This window comes from Pipistrellus kuhlii, unplaced genomic scaffold (assembly GCF_014108245.1).
Source record: "Pipistrellus kuhlii isolate mPipKuh1 unplaced genomic scaffold, mPipKuh1.p scaffold_m20_p_52, whole genome shotgun sequence".
Lineage (NCBI taxonomy): Eukaryota > Metazoa > Chordata > Mammalia > Chiroptera > Vespertilionidae > Pipistrellus > Pipistrellus kuhlii.
This window is the reverse complement of record NW_023425554.1, coordinates 711,541-735,885: the sequence shown is the minus strand read 5'-3', so window position 1 is coordinate 735,885 and position 24,345 is coordinate 711,541. Positions and strand designations below refer to the sequence as shown.

Sequence of the window (24,345 nt, the reverse complement as noted above, 5' to 3'; positions counted from 1 at the left end):
TCCTGCTCCCCAGCACGTGTCCCCACCCCGCTATTGTCTGTGTCCATTGGTCATGCTCATATGCATCAAATCTTATTTTTATTTTTATTTTTTTAAAATATATTTTATTGATTTTTTTTACAGAGACAGAGAGGAAGGGAGAGAGATAGAGAGCCAGAAACGTTGATGAGAGAGAAACATCGACCAGCTGCCTCCTGCACACCCCTCACCGGGGATGTGCCTGCAACCAATGTACATGCCCTTGACCGGAATCGAACCCGGGACCCTTCAGTCCGCAGACTGACGCTCTACCGCTGAGCCAAACCGGCTTTGGCTCAAATCTTATTTTTGAGAGTCAGTTCTCTGAAGGTGAGACTCTCTTGCAATTAACAAAACAAAATAAGTTTTAAGCTTTCAAATTTACTCCTGTTTTTTTTTTTTTAAACCATTACAAAAATTGAGCCACAGTTGACATATAACATTGTGTCAGTTTAAGGAATACAGGAATACCTCATCTTACTTACTTATTTATTTAAATTTTTACTGAATTTACTGGGGCGACATTGGTTAATAAAATTATATAGATTTTGAACAGAGAAATGACTAGAGGGAATCAAGGTGGCAGCATAAGTAAACACTGTCTCCCACAACCACATCAAAATTACAAGTAAAACACAGAGCAACCATCATTCAGAACCACCTGAAATCTAGCAGAATGGGAGTCCTACAACTAGAAAAGTAAAGAAGAAAGCACAGAGAGACTGGTAAGAGGGGCAGAGGTGCAGAATGGCTAGTCCGACATTGAGTTGATGGTTTTTTTTGTTTGTTTTGTTTTGTTTTTAAATCGGGAGAGAGATTGTGACTGCAGAGGCCTTTGTGAGGTGCTAGGAGTCCCAGACTCACACCAGACCCCATAGCACAGGGTTTCAGTACTGGGAAGAGAGGTCCCTGTAACTTCGGGCTGTGAAAACCAGAAGGGATTGTGGCTGAGTGACACGGAGGCTGCTGGAGACCCAGGGAGTTCCTCTTAAAGGCCTGGCACATGAATTACTTGGATTCGATACTTCTGGACTCCAGTGCTGGGGCAGAGGCTTGAAAGGAACTTAGGACATTCAGAGAGGGACTGGATTGTCTGGCATGGGGGCAGAAACTCGGGGGTGGCTTTCTCCCTGATGGGGGTGCTTACATGGGTCATTGTTCCTGTGCTGAGACCTCCCCTGCCACAGAGCTGACTGGTAGCCATATCTGAGTTTCCATCAGCCTGGCTTATACTGTTTGCCTGGTGATTCCCTGAGGCCCCACCCCATTCAATTTGCAGCTGCATCCAAGCTGATTGCAGTGGCTTTTTCATACGAATGACTTGTCCTGGTTCAGGCTTCAGACTTTCCTAAAATCTCTTAAACAATCAGCAGCTGACATCAGCATGCCCCATACATATCAATAAGAGGCCCATGACCTGGCACTAGCACCAGTCTACCTTATTTCACAGCTGGGTCATGCCTGGAGGCTTCCAAGCCCAATACAAATAGCAGACATCTGAAGATCATTCTGTAGCTTCTGCTGCATGGCCCCAAACAATGGCTGACTTTGCACCTCCTAGGAGGCCCCAGAGCCAGGGCTCCTGGTGGACAGCTTCAGACCACAGCGGATTACAACTCTACACATCCACAAGCGTCACACTCAAGGGGCAGACTCAGTGAGCACCAAAGCCCCACTGAAGCAAGTCCTGGTCTATAAGGCTGTTTCCTGCACAGTAGCTCTCCCACTGTAGTTGCAGCTGGTCCTCCAGGCCAATTTCTCCCAGTGACTCCAATTGCAATCAAGGCTCAACTACAACAAGACTTTGCACACAGCCCACACAGGGGCACACCTAGAGTGCCCAGATCAGGTGACTGAGGATTCTAAGCCACTGGGCCCTACAAGATACTTATTACACAAGGCCACTCTACCAATTCCAGGAGACATAGCAGCTCTACCTAATGTGTAGAAACAAACAGAGGGAAGCAGCTAAAATGCAGAGACAAAGAAACATGTATGTCTCGAAGAAAGAAATGGAAGCATGGATACAGAGTTCAAAACAATGGTTATTAGGTTGCTCAAAGATCTTAATGAGAACTTCAAGGGATTTAAGGAGAGCTTCAAGGGACTTAGTGAGATCTTCAAAGATTTTAGCAAGAATTTCAAGGATCTTAGTGAGAATTTCAAAGACACGAAAAAGGGCCAATCAGAAATTAAGCACACACTAACTGAAATTAAGAAGAGTTTACAGGGATTCCACAGTAGATTAGAAGATTCCGAGAATCAAATCAATGATTTCAAATATGAGGAAGCAAAAGCCACCCAATCAGAAAAGCAAAAAGAAAAAAGAATCCCCAAATATGAAGATAGTGTAAGGAGTCTCTGGGACAACTTCAAGTGTACCAACATTCACACTACTGGGGGTGCCAGAAGGAGAAGAGAGAGAGAGCAAGATATTGAAAACCTATTTGGAGAAATAGTGACAGAATATTTCCCATACTTGGTGAAAGAAATAGATTTACAAGTCCAGGAAGCACAGAGAGTAGTCTTGGTGTATGATCTCTTTGGAGAAGTGTGTATTCAGAGCCTCTGCCCATTTTTAAATTGGATCTTTTTGTGTGTGTGTGTGTGTGTGTGTGTGTGTTGAGTTTTATAAGTGTTTTTTTAAAAATAAATTTTGTATATTAAATCCTTATCAGATGTATCATTGGTGAATATGTTCTCTCATGTAGTGGGTTGTTTTTTCATTGTGTTGATGGTTTTATTTACTGTGAAAAACTTTTTTTTTTTTTTTTTTTTTTTTTTTTTAATAAGGAATGTTTCATGAATTTGTGTGTTTTCCTTGCACAGAGGCCATGCTAATCTTTTTTGTATTGTTCCAATTTTTGTATATGTGCTGCCAAAGCGAGCACTGAAAAACCTTTTTAGTTTGATATAGTCCCATTTGTTTATTTTTTATATTTTGTTTCCCTTGCCTGAGGAGATATATCAGAAAAAATATTGCTACAATTAATATCAGAGAGTTTACAGCCTATTTTAAAAAAGTTTTATATCTTACATATATCAATAAATCTTAAATTCATTTTAAGTTTATTCTTATATATGATGTAAAAAAGTAGTCTAATTTATTTTTTGGCATATATCTGTTCAGTTTCCCCTACACCATTTATTGAATAGATTGTCTTTAACCCTCTGTATCTTTTTTGCATCTTCTGTCACATATTAATTGACCATTTGGTTTATTTCTGGGCTCTCTCTCTTTTTTCCATTGATCTATATGTCTGTTTTTATGCCAATACTACGCGATTTTGATTAATATGCCGTGTAGTATACTTTTATATTATGTAGAATGATACCTCCAACTTTGTTCTTTTTTCTCCATATTGCTTTGGCCATTCTGGGTCTTTTGTGGCTCCACATATATTTTTGGAATATTTGTCCTAGTTCTATGAAAAACGCCGATGGTGCCTTGATAGGGATTATAGACTTCTTTGGGTAGTATGGTCATATTAATGAAGTTAATTCTTTCTATCTATGAGCATGCTATATACTTTCATTTATTTGTATCTTCTTTTCTTTTATTTTAAAAAAATATATCTTATTGATTTTTTTACAGAGCAGAAGAGAGAGGTATAGAGAGAAACATTGATGAGAGAGGAACATCAATCAGCTGCCTCTTGCACAAACACCTATGGGGATGTGCCCACAACCAAGATACATGCCCTTGACCAGAACTGAACCCAGGACCATTCAGTCCACAGGCTGAGGCTCTATCCACTGAGCCAAACTAGTTTCTGCAAGATGCTCCTCTTTTTACTCCCCATTGCCCCCTTCTACCCAGTTCCCATCCTACCCCAGGCCTTCACCACCCTATTATCTGTTTCCATAGGTAAATATGCAAAGAAGTTCATTGGTTAATCTCTTCTTGCTCCTCCCCCTTCCCTCTGAGATTTATCAGTCTGTTCCATGTTTCTATGCCTCTGGTTCTATTTTATTCAGCATTTTATTTTGTTCATTAGATGCCTTGTTTGTTTATTTTTAGATTCAATTGTTGATTGATATGTACTTATTGCCATTTTATTTTTCATATATTTGATCTTTTTCCCCCCTTCTTACTAACTGCTTTTCTGTTGCTCTTTTTTAAAAAATTCTCTCTTTGTCTTTAACTTTTGGGATTTTATTTATTTTTATATTTTATTTTATTGTTTAAAGTATTACAAATAGTAGCACATATGCCTCCTTTCTTCCCCCCCCCCCCCCACTCCCTACCAATTGACCTTCCCCCAACCTCCCCTACAACTTTTGGAATTTTAATTATGTGTCTTGGTGGGATCCTCTTTGGGTTCCTCTTTTTTGGGACTCTCTGAAATTCCTGAAGTTGTAAGTCTGCTTCTTTCACCAGGTATAGGAAGTTTTCTGTCATTAATTTTTCAAAAACATTTTCAATATTTTACTCCTCTCTCTCTCTCTCTCTCTCTCTCTCTCTCTCTCTCTCTCTCTCTCCTCCTTCTGGTATCTTCATAATGTGAATGTTGTTACACTTGAAGTTGTCTGAGAGGCTCCTACACTATCTTCATATTTGGGGATTCTTTTTTCTTTTTGCTCTTCTGATTGGGTGTTTTCTTGCTTTCTCATATTCCAAATTATTTATTTGATTATCAGAATCCTCTACTCTCCTATAGAAGCCCTGTAAATTCTTATTTATTTCAGTCAGTGCATCCTTCATTTCTGACTGGTCCTTTTTCACGTCTTTGAAATTCTCACTGAGATCCTTGAAAGTCTCACTAAGTCCCTTGAAGCTCTCATTAAGATCCCCGAGCAACCTAATAACCATTGTTTTGAACTCTATATCTGGTACAGAGGTTGCCAACTGGTGGTCCTCGGACCACTGGTGGTTAGTGAGGTCTGAAAGGTTGGTGACCGCTGACCTAGTAGTTTGCTTGCTACCATTTCATTTAGTTCTTTTTCTGGAGAGTTCTTCTGTTCTTTCATTTGTGATATGTTTCTTTGTTTCTGCATTTTGGCTGCTTCTTTGTTGCTGCACATTAGGTAGAGCTGCTACGGAATGTCTCCTGGAATTGGCCTTGTATAGTAGGTGTCTTGTAGGGCCCAGTGGCATAGCCTCCCCAGTCCCCTGAGCTAGGCGCTCTAGGTGCAACCCTGTGTGGGCTTGGAGCACAGTCTTATTGTAGTTGAGCCTTGATTGCTATTGGAGTCACTGGGAGGAACTGGCCTCCAGGCCAATTGGCTGTGAGGACCAGTTGCAACTACAGTGGGAGAGCTACTGTGCGGGAAACACCCCTATAGGCCAGGACTTGCTTCAATGGGGCTTTGGTGCTCACTGAGTCTGCCCCTTGAGTGTGACGCTTGTGGATGTGTAGAGTTATAATCTACTGTGGTCTGAAGCTGTCCACCGGGAGCACTGGCTCTGGGGCCTCCTAGGAGGTGAAAAGTCAGTCACTGTTTGGGGTAGAACCAGTAGGAACCACAGAGATATCTGCAGATGATTGTTACTTGTGTTGGGCTTAGAAGCGCCCAGGCAAGGCCAAGCTGTTTTGGGCCACTTATTGATAGGCATGGGGCACGCTGACAGCAACTACTGCTTATTTGAGAGATTTTAGGAAAGTCTGAAAGCCTGAGCCAGGATAGGTCATTCATACAGAAAGGCTGCTGCAAACAGCTTGGGTGTGGCTACAAATTGCATGGGCGGAGTCTCAGGGAATTAACAGGGTGGGGCAAACAGTGTGAGCTCGGCTGATGGAAACTCAGATATGGCTGTCATCTCTGCAATGGGTGAGGTCTCAGTGTGGGAACAATGACCCCTGTGAGCACCCTTGTCTGGGAGAAAGCCTCTCCTGAGGTCTTGTTCTGATGTTAGACAATCTAGTTCCTCTCCGTATGCCCCTGAACCCCCTCAATATGCTGCCCCAGCTCTGGAGCTCAGAGGGAGTGAGTCCATGTAAGTTCAAGTGCTGGTTCTTTAAGAGGAACTGCCTGAGGCTCCAATTGCTTCTGTGTCACTCAGCCACTTTCCCAGCCCGAAGTTATGAGGACTTCTCTTTCCATCTCTGAAACTATGGGCTGGAGAGCTGGTGAGGGTTGGGACCCCTTACGCCTAAAGGGAGTCCTTTGCAGCAGAGATATACCTCCCAATTGACAAAAACGCCACGTATGGGTGTTGGATAAGCCTGTTCCAGGCATCCACTCTCCTACCAGTCTCTACTGGTAGTGTGCTTTCTTTACTTCTCTAGTTGAGGATTTCCATTCAGCCAGATTTCAGGCAGTTCTGAATGATGGTTGTTCTGTATTTTAGTTGTAATTTTGATGTGGTTGTGGGAGGTGGAAATTACCTGTGTTTACCTAGGCCACCATCTTGGGTCTCTCTTTTATTTGTATCTTCTTCAGATTCTTATACATTTCCGAGTACAGGTCTTTTACCATCTTGGTTAAATTTATTCTTCAGTATTTAAAAAAATACAATTGCACACAGGATTATTTTCTTAGTCTGATTGATGAATAAAGATGGGCACTTTATTTTTAGCAATAAAGTATTTTAAATTAAGGTATGTACATTTTTATTTTTTAAAATTTATTTTTATTTATTTATTTATTTATTAAAAATATATTTTATTGATTTTGTACAGAGAGGAAGGAAGAAAGATAGAGAGTTAGAAACATCGATGAGAGAGAGTCATCGATCAGCTGCCTCTTGCACATCCCCTACTGGGGATATGCCCACAACCAAGGTACATGCCCTTGACCGGAATCGAACCCGGGACCCTTCAGTCCCCAAGCTGACGCTCTATCCATTGAGCCAAACCGGTCTCAGCGGTATGTACATTTTTAAGACATAATGTGAGTGCACATTTAATAGACTACAGTATTGTGTAAATATAACTTTTACATGGACTTGGATAGCAAACATTGCAGATGACTCATTTAATTGTGATATTCACTTTATTGCCATGGTCTGGAACAAAACTGCCAATATCTCCAAAGTATACTTGTATAACCTAGTGATTTGATAAATTTATGTTACAACAAAATTGCCATGTTGCACTGTCATGTCACATAATGAATCATTTCTTTCAGTGGTGAGAACAATTAGGATCTAGTCTCTAAGCAAGTTTAATGCTTATAATGCAGTTTTGTTGTCTATAATTACTATATGTGTGTTAGATTTTTAAGATATATTTATCTACTAGTTGCAAGTAAGTACCTTCTAATAACATCCTGAGTTTTTCTTGAGCAAAAGAAGCTCACTTGCTTGGCTGATTTGGCTCAGTGGTTGAGAGCCGGGGTTCTTGTCCAGCATTAAGAAGAGTTCAACAATTTGGAGAAAGGATGTGTGTAACTTAAGTAAGCGTCCAGAGACAAAAGATAATTTCAAAAGGCATTGGGGGTCAGAGGAGTCTAGTTAAAGAAACTAAGTTCTCCTTGTCTCAGGTCCCCTTGCTTTTTGTTAACACAATTTGTCCCAAGGCAAGGTGGAGATATACACTTCAAAGGATAGGGTTTTGTCTACTGAGTCCCATTGTCAGAACAGGGAATTGCCTGCAGCTGTTTAGGTGTTTGGCCAGTAGGAGGCAACAACATGTAGATTAAGATGCCCTGAGCTGTCTGGCAGCAAACAATCAATTTAATGCATCCTTTTCAGGTTTGGGGAAATGCCTTTAGCCATTCCCAACAAGCAATAACATATGTGACTCAGCCCTTGTTGAGTCCCCAAGTTCCATCAACCTTTTGATGAAACTCTTGCAATTATGACATGCTGGAACTGGCTTCCGGCAGTTGAGCATCAACCTATAAACCAGGAGGTAATGGTTCAATTCTTGGTGAGGGCACGTGCCCGGTTTCTGGTTTGATCCCCAGTAGGGGGTATGTAGGAGACAGCCAATCAATGATTCTCTGTCATGGTTGATGCCTCTCTCTCTCTCTCTCTCTCTCTCTCTCTCTCTCTCCCTCTCCCTCTCCCTCTCCCTCTCCCTCTCCCTCTCCCTCTTCCTCTCCCTCTCCCAACTGCTTGGAAATCAATAATATTTATTTATTTATTTATTTATTTATTTATTTATTTATTTATTTATTTACAAAGAGAAGCACACTCTATTCCCAGAGAAGAAATTCTTTAATAGTCTGCCTGAAAAATTTGCCACTTGCTAATGACCAGGGAATGCTCAGTATTAGCTCTTCTTGTCTTACTTTTATTTTGTTTTATTTTCTTGGCCAATCCTCTTCAGAGGGTATTTTCCCACTGATTTCTAGAGAGAGTGGAAGGGAGAAGGAGGAGGGGGAGAAGGAGGAGGGGGAGAAGGAGGAGGGGGAGAAGGAGGAGGGGGAGGAGGAGGAGGAGGAGGAGGGGGAGGAGGAGGAGGAGGAGGAGAAGAAGAAGAAGAAGAAGAAGAAGAAGAAGAAGAAGAAGAAGAAGAAGAAGAAGAAGAAGAAGAAGAAGAGAGAATCATCAATGTGAGAGAGAGACACATTGATTGTTTGCCTTTCACATGGGCCCCAACCAGGGCCGGGGTTTGAGACTGCAACCAAGGTATGTGCCCTTGACTGGAATAAAATCTGGGACCCTTCAGTCCTCAGACCAACACTCTATCCACTGAGTCAAACCAGCTAGGGCAATTTCATCATAGGGGTTTTAAATCGCCTGCTTGATTCCCAATGCTTTATTTGATTTGTATGGGGCAGATGACTTATTGTTTGGTTTCCTGACTGAGAGACTGCCATTTGACCTGCTGAAGGGAACTTCTCATCACCCAGAGGTCCTAGAGTTTTAGGTAGAAGCATTTATGATGGGACTGTGAGTGTCGCCTTAAATAGAAAAACTGTTGCTCTGAAGTAACCACTCCTATCATGTTGCTGTATTTAATTTTATGTCACCTGAATTTCACCTCAATAAAAAACATTGAGCATGTGTTTTACTGTGTATGGAGACATCCTTCTCTATCAGGCACTGAGGTAAATGACCTGCAGCATTGTCTCAATGAATCCTGACAGCAATCTGGTGAGAGAGACACTGCTGTACCCACAGTTGTATAGGTTTAGGTGTTTGGCCAGTAGAAAACAGGCTCAAAGAGGTTAAGCAAGTTGCTTAAGGTAACACAGCTAGGAATGGTCAAGCAAGCCCAGGCCTACTTCTTTCCCTGGTGATGCTGTACTGCCTCCTCTGCCAGTCTCTTATTTTCCAGGAAAACTGAAAAGACAATAAGGAAGCCAGCTAAGTGACAGTGAAATAGAGGATTACTAAGGAATCTTTGTATTTCTTTAAAAAAATTTTTTTTAATTACAGTTTACTTTAAAAATTGCTTTCTATTGATTTAAGGTATACAGCTTAGATAATAATATGCTTTGCAAAGTGTTCCCCCTGATATTTCCAGTTCCCAGCTGACACCATACATAGTTAACAGAATGTTATTATTATTGTATTATTTTAAAATATATATATATTTTTTATTGATTTCAAAGAGAGGAAGGAAGAGGGAGAGAGAGGTAGAAACATCAATGATGACAGAGAATCATTGATTGTTGCTTCTTGCACGCCTCCTCCTGGGGATTAAGCCCAAAACCAGGCTCGTGCCCTGACTTGATGGACGATCAACTACTTGAGCCACACAGGCTGGGTTATTGTAATACTAATGACTGTCTTTATACCTGTTGACTATTTTGTAACTACTAATTTGTAGTTCTCAATCCCTTACCTTTTCCACCCAGTCCTCTAAACCTTCTCCTCTGGCATCACCAGTCTGTTCTCTATGAATGTGTTTCAATTTTATTTCTTTGCATTAAAATATATTATTGATTTTTTTTAATTTTTTTATTTTATTTTATTTATTTATTTATTTTTTTTTACAGAGAGGAAGGGAGTGGGAGAGTTAGAAACATTGATGAAAGAGAAACATCAATCCCCAGTAGCTTCCTCCTACTGGGATGTGCCTGCAACCAAGATACACACGACCCTGACCAGAACTGAACCTGAGACCCTTGAGTCTGCAGGCCGATGTTCTAGCCATTGAGCTAAACTGGTTAGGGCTGCATTTCTAAAATGGAAAATTAAATAAGGAAGTAGAATGGTCATTGCTAGGGGTTGGGTAGGAAGATGGGGAGTTAGCTTTTAATAGGAACAGAGTTTCAGTTTTGCAAGATGAAGAGTTCTGAAGATAGATGGTGGTGATGCTGCACAACAATGTGTATGTACTACTGCCACTTAAAGATGCTTAAGCCCTAGCTGGTGTGGCTCAGTTGGTTAAGCATTGACCCATGCACCAAGAGGTCTCTGGTTCGATTCCAGTTCAGGGCACATGCCCGGGTTGCAGATTTAATCCCCAGTAGGGGGCATGCAGGACACAGTTAATCATTGTTTCTCTCCCTTTCCCTTCATCTCTCTCTCTGTAAAATCAATAAAAAAATGCTTAAAATGGTAATTTTTGTTATGGGTATTTTACCACAATTAAATATGTTGATAAAAATGGCTTTGGTATAAAGATAAATAGAATTTTAAAATTCAGATTATTATACAATTATTAATATATATAATTATACAACTATATTGTATGGCAAACTATTGTATCTTATATAAATAAATTACAGTTCCATGTTATATGTTCATGTTTCTTCTGACTTTAAAAGAAATTAAAATGGCCTGGCTGGTGTGGCTCAGCGGTTGAGTGTCGACCCACGAACCAAGAGGCCACTGGTTGGATTCCCAGTCAGGGCACATACCCGGGTGCTGCTTAATCCCAGTGCAGGAAGCAGCCGATTGATGATGTTTCTCTCTCTCATCATTGATATTTCTATCTCTCTTTCCCTCTCCCTTTCTCTCTCTCTAAAATCAATAAAAACATATTAAGAAAAAAGAATAATAAAAAAAGAAAGAAATTAAAATGGAAACATTTGTGCCAGTCCCTCCATTAGTGTCTCCTGTGGCTGGTGAAGAAATCGGCCTGGGGAAGTTGGCAGCAGGGAGGACATGCATTTCTTTTTTCTTTCTTTCTTTTTATCATTGACACTCTTACTGCTGTCCAGGTATTCTCCCCAGGAAATGCATTTCGAACATTGGCATGCATCAGACGTCCCTGGGACGCTCATTAGAAATGCACAGCCCTCAGCTCTGCCCACTGGGATTCAGATTCTGTAGTTCTGGAAGGTGGTCCAGGACAGTGGTCGGCAAACAGTGGCTCACCAGGCACATGTGGCTCTTTGGCCTCTTGAGTGTTCTAACACCACTTCTTCAAAATAGACTCGCCCAGGCCGAAAACCGACTTCTGTGCCTGGGCCATGAAGGTTCAATACTGTACATGTGCACCCGCACGTGGTAATTTGTAGAAGAGCCTCATTCAAGGGGCCAAAGAGCCGCATGCGGCTCTCTCGAGCCGAGATTTGCTGACCACTGGCCCAGGAGGTATTCTCAGGAGGATGGGACCTGGACCATTTTTTTGGGGCCGTGGCATATCTCCAGGTGGGGGCACCCCCTCCCTTTTTAAAGTCCTGACTTGACCCCACTTGCTAGGTGGCTTTTGAAACCTTTCCATTGCGTGGAGCCTATTTCTTCATCTTTCCCACAGGGGTGATGGTGCCATTGAGAGCTCCCTGGGTGCCCACAACTCGGCGTGGGGCAGCAGCTGAAATCTCAGCTCTGAGGCAACAAAGGGGGTTGTGCAAATGCTGTGGGGGAACACTGGGTGACTGAGGTGACAAATGGGCCGGTTGAGTCAGAGGTAAGGCATTGTCTAGAGGGGAGCATTTGCATCCCCAAGTGAGGCTCCTGGGAAGAATGGATGGACAGAGATTCAGGCAAAGGGACAAGCCCGCCCCAGAGAGGACCTGCAAGAGGCTCAGTAGGGTGGAGGCGGCAGCTCTGGGCCCTGGAAGGATGCATGGACTGCACCCATGGGCTCCGTTCTCTCTGGCTGTGAACAGTAAGAGAGGGAGGGGGGTATTGCCAGGCTGCCTGCCTCTGACTACCTTGTCCTTTCCGACTTACCAAAGGGAAGGCAGCTCCACACAATAATTAGCAGCTTGGAACTGTCCCTACATCCTGCCTACACTCCTTTGCAAATAAAGGCAGTTCTCATCATTCACTGTCGTTATATTCTATAAAGTTAACCCAAATAAGCAACCATTGCTCCCAGCGGAAATACTTTTAAAGGATAGGTTCTTTTGAGCCTCTGGTCATAACATTTTTGTCAACTGCTCAACACATTTTTTTTTTAAAGATATATCCTTTATATATTTTAAAAATTGATTTCAGAGAGGAAGAGAGAGGGAGGGAGAGATAGAAATATCAATGATGAGAGAGACTCATTGATCAGCTGCCTCCTGCATGCCCCCCACTGGGGACCGAGCCTATAATCCAGGCACATGCCCTTGACCTGAATGGAACCTGGGACCCTTCAGTCTGCAGGCTGACACTCTATCCACTGAGACAAACCAGCTAGGGCCATAACTTTGTTTAGTGTTTCTGTTTAAAGATGCCTTAGTTAATACACATTGTTCAAACATATATTATTGTGAGTCACTAATATTAATAACTTAAGGTCAACAGAATAACTCATGGCCAAAGGAAGCTTGTCTAACACACCATTTTCTCTTGAGGCACGTCACTGTCTTTTTGCCTAAGGAATGTTTTCTAAGATTTTTTCTATAGAGCACTTCAGAAACAATATTAGGAAACTTTTAAAAGAGCAAAATTACCAACAGAAAAACAAAAAATATGAAAAACATGGCACTAAGTAGACCTCACAAATGAAGCTTGGTTTAAAAAAAATTATTATAGTTGACATATATCTGCTTCCTGTTGGTAGGTATCCTGATTGGTTTAGAGATGAAGACAATTTAAAAAAATACATTTTTATTAATTTCAGAGGGAGAGATAGAAACATCAGTGATGATGAGATAGAATCTTTGATTGGCTGCCTCCCGTATGCCCCCTACTGGGGATCAGCCTGCAACCTGGGCATGTGCCCTTAACCAGAATTGAACCTGGGACCTTTCAGTCTGCAGGCGGAAGAAGCTCTATTCACTGAGCCAAACCAGTCGGGGCAGGAAGAACATTCTTGACCCTCAGGAGCCCCTGATGACCCTCAGGCTGAAGTCCCTCTTAAGGAAAATGGCTGTGATGCCTAATGGTTCTGAGTCAGAGATGGTTCATTTGAACCCCTCAGCCCTACTCCTCATCTCTGTGATCCTGGGAAGGAAGCTACTTATTTTCTGTGTATTTCCTGTCCAATGGGCATAATTGCCATCATCTTCCCTTGGTTGTTAAGGAGATCAATGAAGGTCATGGTGAGCCCATGGCCGATGCTTGCAGTGTAGAGCAAGGGAGAGTGCAGACCCAGGTTTAGCCCTACTTCCTCTCTGGCTCTGTTACCTTGGGCAAGTGAGTTCGCCTTCCTGAACTTCATTGCCTTCTCTGTAAAATATTGGTGGGGCTAAGTTGTGTCCATGAGACTGGTTGGCTCTGCCTAAAAGATAATATTTGTGAGGGCCATTCTTCGCTTACACACGGTCAATTCCACGAGAGAGGGACCATGCCTCTGTTGGTCCTCAGTGTATCCTCAGCACTGAACACAGTCTCTAGAGAACAGTCTCTAGGAAATATTTGTGGCTTGATGTATGCCACACCCTGAGACCTCCACACGGAGAGCAGATGATTGTGACAGCAGTGTGATGGGAGGGTGTCAACAGGCTAGGATAGGGGTGTCGAACTCAATCAGAGAAGGGGCCAAAATCTAAAATCCAGCCTAAATCGCGGGCCGAATGGTTTACTGAACAGTCATAACTGTCATTGTGATGGAAACGCAGCGGAGTGCAGTGATGACAGCGCGATGCGGGCCACATTGCAAGGCCTGGCGGGATCCGTCCCGCCAGGCCTTGCAATGTGGCCCGCGGGCCTTGTGTTTGACACATGTGGGCTAGGAGAACAGAGAGGACAAGCTGATGGGTGAGTGGTTGCAGCTGGTGGGCTTCCTATAAGAGCCATGCTATAGCTGCATCCAGAAAGATGATGTTGACTGCAATTGGTCTGTTTGTTAGCTCTCTGAGATCTGGGGCCAAGGCAATCTTGCTCACTGTTGCACTCCCAGTGCCGGGCTCAGAACCTGAAACTTTGTAGGGGCAGAGGGGGAGAAAGCAAGCAAGCAAGCAAGCTATGGGAAGGAGCTCCCCCTGTCTCCCCCCCCCCCCCCCCCCAACCCCTCTTGGTAAAGGGAGCAAAGGGCAGTGGAACTCAACCCCAACTTTCCACGTGAGCTGCTTGGGGTCTTGGAGAGTAAGTCTCCACCAGAGAGGGCTTCCGGGAAGCTGCTCCACCTCTGTGCCTGTTCCCTCAACTGGACAATGAGGATGATAACGACTCAGCACACTGAGGGTAGTGACTATGCAGTCGCCGTTCTACAGGCCTTCTGCATGTCAACGCATCTTATCCTTATAAGCCTTTGAGGTGGGTGCTGCAATTCTTCCTACTTACCGGTGGGGACACCCCAGGCCACACAGCTTGGAAAGCCAGGTTTGAAACCACGGAACCCTGGTGGTATCCACATCCATCCAGTTGACTTCCAGGATACACTGCCCCCAAAGTGCTGTAGGGTAAATGATGGCTATACAGGAGATATCTAATAAATGCAATTATTGTTCTTTTTAATTATAATTCTGCTAGAGGGCGCTCGGAGGGATGGAGGGTGACTCAAGGGGGAGGGAGGGTCACCAGGCTGAGAGTTTCCCAGGGGAACCTGCCTGGGGGTAGGGTGTGTGTGTGTGTGTGTGTGTGTGGGGGGGGGGGGTGTTAGAGGGTGCGCCTGCTACTTGGCAGCCTTGCTGTCCGCTTTTGGCGGCAGTATTTGTGGGTGGGTCCCAGGCTTTGGCGGCAATGTTTGCAGGCGGGTCCCAGGCTTTGGCGGCTGTGTTTGCGGGCGGCTCCCGGCCTTGAGCGGCGTGCGCGGGTTCCAGTCGTTGACCAGGCTCTGCGCCTGCTGGTAGTTGACGTGCGGGTGCCGCTGGCGGAGGCGCAGGCGCACCACGTTGTAGTCCACCTCGTGCCCGATCCTCTTGCAGTCGAGGCTGCGGGTGAGGTTCCGGTGCGTGGAGCGCAGGTCCTCCAGGTTCTTCTCCACGTTCGAGATGTGGCGCTGCAGCTTGTCAGTGCCCTGGCGGGGGTGGAGGGGTGTGGGGGTGGGGTGTGGGGAGAGGACGGGCCGTGTTGGGGGACCGCCCAAGAGGATGCAGAAAAGGGAGGCGGGAGGGGATGAGGGCAGGGAGGAGGCGGGCAGACTCCTCTGGGCCACAGAAAGGTGTGCGTGGAAGGGAGCAAGCTGAAGAAACGGTGCGCCTGGGATTGGGGGATGGGGGGTAGAGATGGGGTCAGGGGCGGGGTGGGGCCTGGGGAAAGGGAGAGGGATGGGGTCGGGGGTGGGGCCTGGGGTGAGGACCAGCACCTGGGCAAGGTGAGCCAGGAGCTTGCTCAGGGCAGCGCTGAGAGAGGAGTGGGACCATGAGCCAGTGGGGCGGGTGCCGGGCCAGGGGGTGAGGGGTCTTACTCGCGGGGACGCACTGGGGAGGTAGTGGAAGGACTGATCAAGCCGGGTGCGAGGTTCCTCCCTGGGCCCCGTGCCCTCGGGGCAGAAGTCTCACCCAGGGGCATGAGGGAGAGGGGCGTACCAGGGTGAGGTGCCCGGGCTCCGGGAGCTGGGTGCCCACGTGCCTCTGGTACACGCGGACCAGCGGTCTGTCCAGCTTCTCTCGCGTCTCCAGGTGACACTTTGACAGAGGACCCTGGCGGAGGGGGGTGCCGAGCCGTGAGCCCCCGGGCACACCCTTCCCCCCCGCCTCCTCCCAGCAGGCCCTGCCCCCTCCCGGGCCCCCCCCCCCCAACCATACCTTGATGAGGCCACGGGTGATGTACATCTCCTGGTTGAATTTGTTGCACCGGTGGATGGTCCCCCTCATCAGGCCTACCGACATATTCATTTTTTCCTGGGGTGGGAGGGTGGGGGGTGGGGAGTGGGGAGGTTGGAGCGTAGGGGGATCACGCTGGCTCCTCGTCCACTCTCTCCCCGTGTGCCCCCTTCTCGGCCTCAGTACTCTCCCGCCCCGGCCCCCGGACACCGCCTCCGAGGGCGCCCACCTTCAGCTCTGTAGTCTCGCGCATCTTTACGGCCAGCGAATTGCACACGCTGTCGCTGATCTTCCGCTGTTGCTCCCCCACTTCCTCCTCGTTCTTGGCCATTTCCTGCAAGGTGTCCTTGGACTCCATCAGCAGCCGCTTGGCTTGGCTCAGTGCCGCTGCGCACTCTGCGGGAGGGTGGGGCCCTCGTGGGTGCCAAGCACCCCCCCCCCCCTCCCTGACCCTCTCTTTTGTTTATTTTTTTGTGGTTAATCCTCACCTGAATATATTTTTCCATTGACTTAAATATATATATAATTGAATTTTTTTTTTTTTTACAGAGAGGAAGGGAGAGGGATAGAGAGCTAGGAACATCGATGAGAGAGAAACATTGATCAGCTGCCTCCTGCACTCCCCCTTACATGCCCTTGACTGAAATCGAACCTGGACCGTTGAGTCCACAGGCCCACGCTCTAGCCACTGAGCCAAACCCGTCAGGTTGACTTTTTATTTTATCTTATTTTATTATTTTATTTATTTTTTTTTTAAGAGAAAGAATGGAAGAGAGAGGGAAAGACAGAGAGAAACATGATGTGAGAGAAACACATCGGTCCTGCAGGAGCCCTGATCAGGTCCAAGGCTGGGGTAGGAACCTGCAACCAAAGTAGGTGCCCTTGACCAGAATTGAATCCGGAACCCATTGGTCCACAGGCCGAAGCTCTATCCACTGAGCCAAACCAGCTAGGGCTGCATCCCTTTCTTTATTGCCACCGTGGTGGTGGGCCTTGGGGGAGGGAGCTTTCCTGAGGGCCTGGGAGAAGGCCCAGGGGAGGGACTGGTGGAGTGAGGAGAGGGTGTGGGAAGCAGCAGTAGGCAGAGTGAGGAGCTATTCCAGAAGAGGGGCTGAGCTGGAGCCTGGCTCTCAGCACTCTTGTTTGGTCTAGGGTAGGGGTGTCGAACTCAATCAGAGAAGGGGCCAAAATCTAAAATCCAGCCTAAATCGCGGGCCGAATGGTTTACTGAACAGTCATAAACTGTCATTGTGATGGAAACGCAGCGGAGTGCAGTGATGACAGCGCGGTGCGGGCCACATTGCAAGGCCTGGCGGGACGGATTTGGCCCGCGGGCCTTGTGTTTGACACATGTGGTCTAGGGGGACAATGCCGAGGAAAGGGGGCAGCTGAGAAGTGGAGGGGAGTGGGTGAGCACCCACCACAGTGGACTCCTTTCTGAGGGAGCCTACCTGGTGTGTACGAGCCCACGGGGTCTATAGGCGGCGTTTTCTGACCCTGAGTGTGGGGGGTGGGGATGCGGGAGAGATCCACCCAGGAGTGGCGGCCTGCCAGCTCCAGAACCTTGTCCAGGGGTTTGTTCATTAAGTCCACAACTTGGAGTCTCTCCTTGCAGCAGAAGACCAGGGCGTCTCGGCAGGAGGCCAGGGCCTGGGGGTGAGGAGTGGGAGAGAAGCGGAGCTGAGGGCAGAAAGCATGCTGGGAGGGTGGGGGTGGCTGGAACTGATTTTTCTGCTGAAAAGTGTCTTTGCCTCTGAACTGACCCTCTTCCGTTCTAAATGTGGCTGAAAAGAAGCAATTTTCAAGTTGAAGTTCAGACACCCCACCCTCTCACCCTCAGTCCAGAAGCCTTCCTGACCTTGGGAGTGGGGTGAGTAGGAGCGGTAGGCCATGTGGCAGCTTCCCTGTCCTGGGTGTCCATTGCTTAGGCTCTGTGTCTGGCTTTGCCCTGGCACCCTGAGGAAGCCCCTCCCCATCGACTTCCCTATCTGTATAGTGGAGAGGGAGCCCTGGCTATGCCCACATCTCTGTCTTCCTGTGCCATCCTTTCCTCCTCAACTTGCATTCACCTCATCCCTAGCCTCAGAGTCCCACTTTCTCTTCTCTAATGAGTATCAGGAGCCCTCTGCAGTCCCCAGAGTCCCTCTCTCTGGATCTACTGCATCTGGACCTTCACCTCATCCAAATCCTATTTCCACCATTATAAAATGAAGCATCCTAATATATAAAAACCCTGGGTCCATCACATCCACAACCACCGGAGCCTCGACCAACCAGAAGTCAGTCCTGCAGTCAGTGCTGGGTTGCCATCGCGACCCAGCACTGACTGCTGCAGCTGCAGGTGTGGTGACCCAGCACTGATTGCTGAGGGGGCTGTGAATCAGGCCCAGAGAGAGGCCTGAAGAGAGAAGCAGGGTCTGATCTGTAGCCTCTGTGGCAGCTGTTGATAAGCACTTGCCTCACTCTTTCTCTCTGAGCCTGGCCAGCAGACCTGCCTCCATTTCTCTCCAGGCCTCCACAGGGGCTGCTGATTAGCCCTGCCTTTCTGATCAGGCCCCATTGATAGGCCCAGAGACACTGACTGGCATAGAAACTGACCAATCAAAACCAAATCTGGGTCAACTGTGAGGAGCCAATAGCTGCTTAGGAGGCAGAGCTTTTGACTTTGACTAGCATAGAAACTGACCGATCAGAACCAAATCTGGGTGAAGTGCAAAGGAGCAATGGCTGCCTAGGAGGCAAAGCTTTTGATGCTTACTAGAATAGAAACTGACCAATTAGAACCAAATCTGGGTAAACTGTGAAGAGCCAATGGCTGCTTAGGAGGCGGAGCTTTTGACACTAATTGGCATGGAAACTGACCAATCAGAACCAAATTAGCTGGCAGAGGAGGACAGTTGGGGTGAGATCAGGCTGGCAGGGGAGGACAGTTAGGAGTGATCAGGAAGGAAGGCAGAGGCAGTTAGGGGTGATCAGGACAGCAGGGAAGGGTAGTTGGGGGCAATCAGGCCTGCAGGGGAGGGCAGTTGGAGGTGAGATCAGGTCAGCAGGGGAGGGCAGTTGGGGTGAGATCAGGCTGGCAGAGGAAGGCAGTTAGGTGTTAATCAGGCTGGCAGGGAGTGGTTAAGGAGTGATCAGGCTGGCAGACAGAAGTGGTTAGGGGCAATCAGGCAGGCAGGCAGGTGAGCAGTTAGGAGCCAGCAGTCCCAAATTGTGAGAGGGATGTCCTACTGCCAGTTTAGACATCAGCAGTCAGACAACCCCTGAGGGGTCCCAGATTGAAGAGGGTGCAGGCTGGGCTGAGGGACCCTCCCCCCGCCCCCAGTGCATGAATTTCATGCACCAGGCCTCTAGTATATCTATAATAATAAAAACCATAATATATTAATTAGACTGGGCAGCTGAACAACCTTCCAGATGTCCTTCTGGGCAATTCAAAGAAGCTGGTGCTGTGAGGGCCAAGGCCTTTGTATGAATTTTGTGTATCGGGTCTCTAGTATATACACTGAGTGTCCAGATTACCAGATTATTATGATCTCTGAACACATAATAATCTGGCCACTCAGTGTGTGTGTGTGTGTATATATATATATATATATATATATATATATATATATATATATATATATAAATACACACACACACACACACACACACACACACACATATATATATATATATATATTTCTTAGAGGCCCGGTGCATGAATTTGTGCATGGGTGGGGTCCAGCCAGCTTGGCTAGTGGAGGGGACATGAGTGGTTGGCTAGGTCTGCCTGTTGGTTGAACTCCTGGTTGAGGGACCATTTGTATATTAGCTTTTTATTATATAGAATATACACTGAATGGCCAGATTATTACGAGTTCAGAGATAATAATAATCTGGCCACTCAGTGTATATATATATATATATATATATATATATATAAGAATTTCAGGCATCGGGCTTCTAGTATCTATATATATAAGAAGCCAGCAACTATAATGTCATAACAACCAGATAACTGGTCACTATGACGCCCAGGTCCTGCCCCCAGCTGGCCCCAACCCTGATCGTCTCTCCCACCCTGATTGAGGGTGGGACAGCTAGCGAAGCTGTACAAAGGTTCAGTTATGCAAGATGAGTAAATTCTGAAGAGCTAGTGTATAGCAATGTGCCTATAGTTAACAATTCTGTATTTTGTAATTGACATTTGCTTAAAGGGTGGATGGTAAGTGTTCTCACCACACAGTGAAGTAACTATGTAAGGTTCTGTACACCTTGATTGTGGTGATTATTTCAAGTGTATACATATACCATATCTCAGGTTGTACATTTTAAATATATATATATATATATATATATATATATATATATATATATATATATATATATTGGTTTCAAAGAGGATGGGAGAGGTAGATAAAGAAACATCAATGATGAGAATCATTGATTGGCTGCTTCCTGCATGTCCCCCACTGAGGATCGAGCCCACAGCCCTGGCATGTGCCCTGACCAGAAATCGAACCGTGACCTCCTGGTTCAACCACTGAGCCATGCCACCCAGGCTATATGTACAATTTACAATTGTTAATTATACCTCACTGAAGCTGGGGAGAAAAGGATTCATGACCTAAAACCACAGTCCTGCCACTGGCTAGTTCTGTGCCTGGGGTGGGGCCATCTCTCTCTGAGCCTCAGTTTCCCCATCTCCAATAAGAGACCACAGTTTCTACTTCCCAGGAGAGCTTAAAGGAGCTGACGCAATGCATGCACTGGGCTTGGCACAAAGAGGATGTTCACCGTCATTCTGAGGCCCAACCCCATCCCTCAGAGCAAAGCAGATATCCAGTGAATGCCAAGTTGGAGTGAGTTGGTTGAGAGGTGTGTTGTTGTTGGTCCTCAAGATCGCAGCGGTTCGTTTCTTAGGCAGCCGGGGGTCCCCCTCCAGCCCTCTTCACTGGATCCCAGGGATTCCTGACCTTGAGCAGAGCCTCTGATTTTTCCATGTCTTTTTCCATCTTCCTCTTCATGCTCTTTAACTCCTCTTTCTCCCAGATAAGCATGCTGTCAGCTTTGTCAGGGATCTGGAAAGCGAGGAGAGTTCTGCTGGCCAGCAGGAGGATGGTAGAGGTTTGCCAACCTTCTTAACTCTCTGGGTTGGGGGGATAGGGTTGGGGGTCTCTCTGAGACGACTTTATCCTTTCAGGGGGCTGGAGAGTGGGGCTGGGTATCTCCCTTTCCCAGGTGGGAGTCCAGTGAGCTAGGATGAAGGTTTCTCTAGGGCTGGGGCCCCCTTCCTTGGCAATGGTGTTATTCTCCCCTCTTCCCCCCATTACCCACCTTCCTGGCCAGTAGTGAGGAATTTCATTATAGGGATGATGAGAACTTGCTTTTTAAAAAATTTTTTTAAATTTTTTTTAATTTTTATCTTACTCTCTGAATTTCAGGGCTGGGACGAGGAATACAAGCTCGTGAGTGGGGTCTCATTCCTCCCCAGGGAGGCTGGAATGTTCCCGCTTTGGGGTCTAGGTCTAGAGTTTCACTTTGGAGGGAGATTTCATAGGACCGGGACTAGGGAGGGGCTCTCTCTCCCTGGCTGGAATTACCTCTTGGGTGTGGGCGCTGAGCGGCTGAGGGTCTCAACCTGTAGGCAGGACCTGTTCCTTTATTTTCCCATGAGGCCTGGGGAGGGTTTCTCACTCACTGGGGCTGGGGAGAGGTTTTTTTTTTTTTTTTTTTTTTTTCTTGTTTGTTTTTATAAACGTTTTGAGGCAAGTTTCATGAGCTGGGACCAAGACATCACCCATTCTTTTTTTATGGGTGATGAAATAGGAAATTCTGCATATTTCGCTGGGCGTGGCATTGAGGGTCTCATGACCACAGGCAGGTCTCACACCGAGGGCCTGGGGGCTGGGTGGGCGATTGCTTGCCTGGGTTGGGGGTTGTGAGCTTCACTGGGAAGAACTTCATCTTCCATCTTCTGTCCCTCACTGGGGAACTGGGAAACATCCCATCTGGGCTAAGGGGACTGAGGATCTCATCCTCATGGCGGGGGGGAGGTTAGGAGGGGGGAAATAAATCTCTCTCTCTGGGGCTGGGGACCAAGGCACCTCATCTTGGGGGTGTCCCCTCTTCTTGGGCCCTTGCTCCCTGGAACTGGGGCCTGGGACGGGTGCTCTCCCGCGGGGCGGGTTTCTCTCAGGGTGAGCTAAGGCAGGCTTCTGTCTTGGCGACTGGGCTTGGGTGGAGGGGTGGGGGTGGGGTCTCCCACCTTCTCAGACTCGGGCCGGTAGCCCCGAAGCTTGACGCTCTGGTGGTTGATGAGCAGGCCCTTGCGCACCTGGCTGAGCCGGTGGTCGGTGGCGTCGCGCTGGCGCTGCAGCAGCTGCAGCTGCCCATTGATCTGCTGCTGCGCGCGGCCCAGGCGCGCGGCGGTGAGGCGCGACCCACGCGCGTGCGCCTGCACCAGGTCCACCGTCTGCAGGGCGCGCGCGTCGCGGTTCAGGGGCAGCGGCAGGCGCGCGTGCCAGGCGGGCGGCTTCATCTTGCTCTTCCACAGCGTGACGCCCTCGCCCGGCGGCGGCTTCTCCAGGGTGCTCCCGTCTTGGAGCATCTCCACGTGGAAGCGCCAGGGCAAGATGTAGGCGGCCCGGCACAGGTGGTGCGCCACGTTCGGGTCCCACACGCTGTCCTTGGGCTGCCACATGGTCACGGCTTCCTGCCCGCAGCGGGCCGTCAGCTGATGCGCCTCCAGCATCTTGGCCTGGGCCTCCTCGCGCCATTGCGGGGCCCCGACGCGCTTGTTCTGGCTCTGCTCCACCTGGGGGATCAGCACGGGCATGGCCCCTGCTGGGTGCCCTGCCTGGGCCGCGTAAGTGCGTCCTCCACGGGGAGAGGGACACTCAGCGACACGCCCTTGTCTCCTGGCCTGGAGCGCGAGGGGAGCGGAGCCCTCATCACAATGATGACCGCGGTGACAGGAGGGCGCACAGAGTTCCAGGGGTGGGGTCGGGGGAGGGGGAAGGCCACAGGGAGGCGCCAGATGGAGCCTTTGGAGCTCTGTAGAGGTGGCTTCGAGTCCTAGCTCCTTGAGAAAGAGGACCTCATTCTACCCGCCTTTCCCTGTTACTTCTTACCCGCCAGCAACAGGGGCCTTTGTCCGGCTCTTCTTAGGACACGCTCAGCTCTCCCTCCCTGCAAAGCGTTGGACTCTCTGTTCCCTCTCCGAGGCATATCTTTTCCCCTGTTCTTCCCATGGCTGGCTCTTGCTCAATCTGCAGAACCCAGCTCACACATCGCCATCTTCAAAGGAACTTTCCCTTGCGCTGTAGCTAAGCCTCACTCTCTCCCGTCACGCCGGATTGTTAGTGCAAGAAACAGAAAAGGGGACCTCACCACCAGAATCACAGTAAAAACATTCAAAGAAATAGAGTCCTGTCTGAACTTCCTGTTTCCATGGAGGAAGAAAACCTGTTTCCCACCGAGACATATTTGTATCACATATTTGTCCTCATCCCCCCATTCCCATCCCAAACCCCTCCTCACACATGTCCCCACCCTCCGGTTATCTATGACCACTGGTTAGGCTCATATGCATGCACACAAGTCCTTTGGTTGATCTCTCTCCCTTATCCCCTCCCCCCCTCCCCTCCCTATGAGGTCCGACAGTCTGATCGATACTGTTCTTGTTCATCAGTCTATGTTGCTCATCATTTCCCCTAGATGAGTGAGCGCATGTGATACTAGAAAGCAGTAGCATCTTTACTTGGGCATTTGTTAGGCGCCTCATATCATGGTCAAGATCCTAGAGCCAGACAACTCGGGTTCATATTGTGATTCTGACATTTCCACCTGTGTGACCTTTGGAAAGTCACTTGACTTCTCTGTGTCCTTTGTGTCCTCACCCGTTAACTAGGATAAGTGGATTGTGGCATGGGTTAAATGAGTTCCTAAGAGTGAAGTGCTTAACCAGTGGCTGACATTAGAGTAAGCACTCTGTAAGTGCTTACTTTTCATTTTTATTCACTGAATGAACAGATGAATGAGCTTTTTGAATACCAGGAGATGCAGAGAGGGTTTCACAAAGAACCGGGGAGATGGCTTACTTGGGACAAACACTCAACCATCCATCTTTTCTTTCTTCATTTAGAGCTTCCATTCTCCCATCTGGAGGATTTCACTGTCTTGGTTTGTGGCCTGGTGTATGGGGTATTTCTGTTGAATCGTAGCAGGGCTGGGACTTTCAGTCTCCAAGAGATTTAACTGCATGTGGCCGAACAGATATGATGCTCAAAAATACTACAGAAACATTTAGCTGGGAAAAACATTTCACTATTACAAAAACTCAAATACCTCTCTTAAGCTAACAAATAAACCTGTTTTCATGCTATAAAAGTAATGTATGCACTGAATCTATGCTGCCTAGGGTAGTGCTGTGCCAAACTACCTTGTGCTCTTGTGTCAGATCTATATAAA

At 47.2% G+C, this 24,345-nt stretch overlaps 1 protein-coding gene and 1 non-coding gene across 3 annotated transcripts; both read right to left on the bottom strand.

Annotated features, from left to right (window-relative positions):
* Positions 1-2,802: 2,802 nt before the first annotated feature.
* Positions 2,803-2,909, bottom strand: LOC118706622. Its single transcript, XR_004984078.1, has one exon. It is a non-coding gene; the product is annotated as a U6 spliceosomal RNA (small nuclear RNA).
* An 11,704-nt stretch (positions 2,910-14,613) lies between these two features.
* Positions 14,614-23,319, bottom strand: CCDC105 (coiled-coil domain containing 105). Of its 2 annotated transcripts, XM_036415970.2 has the most exons (7): positions 22,142-23,319; positions 20,850-20,954; positions 17,340-17,538; positions 16,118-16,284; positions 15,871-15,966; positions 15,652-15,765; positions 14,614-15,140 (listed from the first exon to the last, which is right to left on the bottom strand). In XM_036415970.2, exons 1-7 carry the CDS (start codon positions 22,709-22,711, stop codon positions 14,796-14,798), a joined length of 1,596 nt encoding a protein of 531 aa, XP_036271863.1. In that variant the 5' UTR covers positions 22,712-23,319; the 3' UTR covers positions 14,614-14,795. The 2 variants fall into 2 exon arrangements, with proteins under 2 accessions (XP_036271863.1, XP_045429510.1); XM_045573554.1 differs by lacking the exon at positions 20,850-20,954.
* Between the last annotated feature and the right edge of the window lie 1,026 nt (positions 23,320-24,345).

Excerpts from the sequence above, each read along its gene's own strand:
- CCDC105 (XM_036415970.2), bottom strand. The coding sequence starts at position 22,711 with ATGCCCGTGCTGATCCCCCAGGTGGAGCAGAGCCAGAACAAGCGCGTC. Across the intron at positions 15,766-15,870 it reads TCACCCGTGGCCTCATCAAG|GGTCCTCTGTCAAAGTGTCA; the intron begins GTATGGTTGGGG and ends CCCCTCCGCCAG. Across the intron at positions 15,141-15,651 it reads AGCCCGGGCACCTCACCCTG|GGCACTGACAAGCTGCAGCG; the intron begins GTACGCCCCTCT and ends CACCCCCGCCAG.